The 3,108-nt window shown below is 45.5% G+C and overlaps 1 protein-coding gene across 1 annotated transcript in view; it reads right to left on the reverse strand.

The window, feature by feature from the left end:
* Positions 1–1,985, reverse strand: part of kpna5 (karyopherin alpha 5 (importin alpha 6)) — a gene marked incomplete at its 5' end in the record, with an annotated part of 15,679 nt that extends 13,694 nt beyond the window's left edge. Inside the window, 3 exon segments of the mRNA XM_014026330.1 lie at positions 1,438–1,601; positions 1,717–1,816; positions 1,897–1,985. Of these exon segments, the coding sequence (XP_013881784.1) occupies positions 1,438–1,601; positions 1,717–1,816; positions 1,897–1,985 (353 nt within the window).
* Between the last annotated feature and the right edge of the window lie 1,123 nt (positions 1,986–3,108).

Here is a 3,108-nt window from a genome sequence, read left to right on the forward strand (position 1 = left end):
ATTTCAGCGTCAGGAGCAGCAGGTTTACATGCAAAGTCTATGGTGGACGCGCTTCAAGCAACGTCGGGAAATATGTCGCTACGTCACACAGTGGAGTCTCTCTGATTGGTTGACGCTGCGCGTCGAGCTGCAAAAGTTCAGATTTTCTAACTTCAGCGATTTGGACGATTTGGACGATCTGAGCGTTCGACGCTCAGATCGTCCAAATCGTCCAAATCGCGCTGCTCTAATCGCGCTTGAGGCGCCGCAGAACTTCCCGACGTTGCTTGAAGCGCCTCCACCATAGACTTTGTATGTAAACCTGCTGCTCCTGACGCTGAAATCGCGTTCGGTGTGAACGCACCATAAGGCTGAGTTGTGGTCGCGCTCTGGAGCGCGCGCACCAGCCTTTGTGTGGACTCTCCAACATCACGTCACGTCATGTGAACTCTCTGAGACGCAGAGACTCGTTTCCTCATATCAGCTATGAAATAAACTAAGATCTATGTTCTACCAAACATTTAAGTTCCTCTGTGTTTACAGTAATTATGGTAATAAACTCATGCGCAAAGTGATAAGCCGGTTGCGCAACACAGCAGCGTGCGCGCGTACACACACACACACACACACACACACACACACACACACACACGTTCTTTACGTGATAAACATATTTTATTCCTATTTTTACTTAGGATTGTTTTTCTCACTCACTTTATATTTAATTCATTATTTTTATGACGTTAGAAATCATTTCTGATCGTGCAGGGATCACTCAAACGTGTCCTTCACACATGCAGGAAGTAATTTGCATCTGTTTAACATTTGTTAATGAAGGTGTGTCAGGGGAGGTGTCTTACCTGCGCTCAGTTTCACGTTAATTGTGATGTACAAAAGAAATGTGCGTGGATTCAGGCGTACGCACAGTTTGATATGTCTGGATTTTTTTGTGCATACGCAGTTTTCTGGATTTGACCGTACGTCAGGTTTCAGTAAGAAATCCACGCAAGTCTTTGTACATGAGGCCCCTGGTGGACTGCATTCATGCTGTTTTACTGTTTAAATTCACTTCTCCTTTTTTGTTTTTTAGTCCAACTACATCTGTATTTTTAAGAACTCAAATATCAAAATGTTTAAGTCTGACGGTGTTATACAACATTTAATATTTTAGCTTTTAGCTAGTCATGTTTGTTTTAGATTTTGGTGTGATTGTTGTAACTTTAGCTCACGTTTAGCTTCTAACTTCAGCAGTCACTCAGGACTCAGTTGGTATTTTAACATAAAAGTGTAACTTTTCTAGCTATGACTGTGTTGACAACTCATTCTAAATAATGCAGTTTGTAATTCTTCCTCTGCAGTAGAGAAGTGTTGAAGCTTGTTCCTCTGTTTGTCTCAGATCCTTTATTTCATGGACCTGGACCTGCTGCCCTGGTGCTGAGGAGAAAAACAGCTTCTTACATCAGCAGCTCCACCAGCCGGCGGCAGACTCCCGAGTCGATGACTGTCTGGATCTTCTCATTGGGTCCATCGGACAGATAGGACAGAGCCCAGCAAGCATCAGCCAGAACGTCTGGGTCGCTGCTGAACAGAAGCCTGGACAGAACACTAAGACAAGGACACACCTGAAAACAAAGACAGATACACTCAGCTGGTTTCACTACACGGCTAGAAGGACAAAAAGATGAAATAAGTTCCGGCAGAGCGAAACAGGAGGTTGGTGACAGGACACAGACTCACCTTGGTAAAATCTGGTGGTGGGTTCTTCCCCCGGCACAGGTTGGACAGAGCCCACACGGCGTTTCGGGTCGTCGTGAGACGGTTCGATTTAACCAGCAGCCTGAACAAAACAAATTCAATCCTGAGTTGAAGACGAGCTGAACGGAATAACAGGAGAGAAACAAACAAAAACACACTCACTGCTGCAGAGACGGGAGGATTCCACAGTTCAACACGAAGTCCCGGCACTCGGAGTTATCTCCTGCTATGTTCCCCAAGGCCCAGACAGCCTGAAACACAAGAGAGCTTCTGTCAAACCGGGTCAGAAACACAGAACTCAGCACTTCACTGCACCTCCTTATTTGGAGATTATCCTGAAGGGGATGATGAACCAGTTCAAATTAAGCAGCCATTTTTTTCTGTTTGCTGAATTAATTACAGCTCTGCCTCTTCTCACCATCACAGGAACTTTAATCTGGAAGTGTGGTGGGTGATATTCATTCCTCTAGGTGTGACTGAGTCAGCTAACATAACAAGCAACTAAACCCTCGGTTCTCCAGTTCTGATGGTACCTGATGTTCCTTACAGAGCAGGGGTCTCATTTATAAAGGATTGCGTGGAAACCATACTAAATGTGAACATACGGCCAAAAGGCAGAAATGGTGTATGCCAAAAAAAAATTCAGATTTATAAAACAGTGCGTACGCACGTTTCTGTGCATCCTTCCTTTATAAATCACAGCCGCACGTCAGAGTTTGCGCACGAGGTCCCGCCTCAGGTTCTACCCTCTACACGCCCACACTCAACCATAAACAGTCTATGTATAGTACCTCATGAATGTTAAGATGTATTTAAATCAGTCAGCTGATCAGTGTCAACAAAAGTGATTGGTTCAGACACGCTCCGTCGTGTGTCTGGAGGATGACAGGTGCTGACTGACAGCTGCTCACGTGAACAGAATGTCTGTAATTGACACAGATTTTCCTTCATTTTGCTTTAGAGTAATCTAACGATTTTTATAAAAGAAAATCTCAGCTTCAAATTAATTTTCTCTCAGAGCCTGCAGGATGATAAAAAAACAATAAACATTAAATTAAATAAGTCAGATAAAATTAGAAGTAAGTCCACCCCTCTTCTCCTCGTCCTCTATTATCCGCGGCAGACACCCCCGCCCCACGTACACACACACACACGCATCCCCCCCCCCGGAGTTCAAACATTTGGTTTTATTACATCCACACTGGTGAGGTGGATGCGCCCTGCGCGTGTATCCAAAGCGTGACTTTTTGCTGTCCTGCTGTTCTTGTCGGGGAGGGGTCTGTGGGTCAGGGAGGGGGTCTGTGGGTCAGGGACGGGTCTGTGGGTCAGGGAGGGGGGGTCTATGGGTCAGGGAGGGGTCTGTGGGTCAGGGAG

Source organism: Austrofundulus limnaeus, unplaced genomic scaffold, assembly GCF_001266775.1.
Source record: "Austrofundulus limnaeus strain Quisiro unplaced genomic scaffold, Austrofundulus_limnaeus-1.0 Scaffold543, whole genome shotgun sequence".
Lineage (NCBI taxonomy): Eukaryota > Metazoa > Chordata > Actinopteri > Cyprinodontiformes > Rivulidae > Austrofundulus > Austrofundulus limnaeus.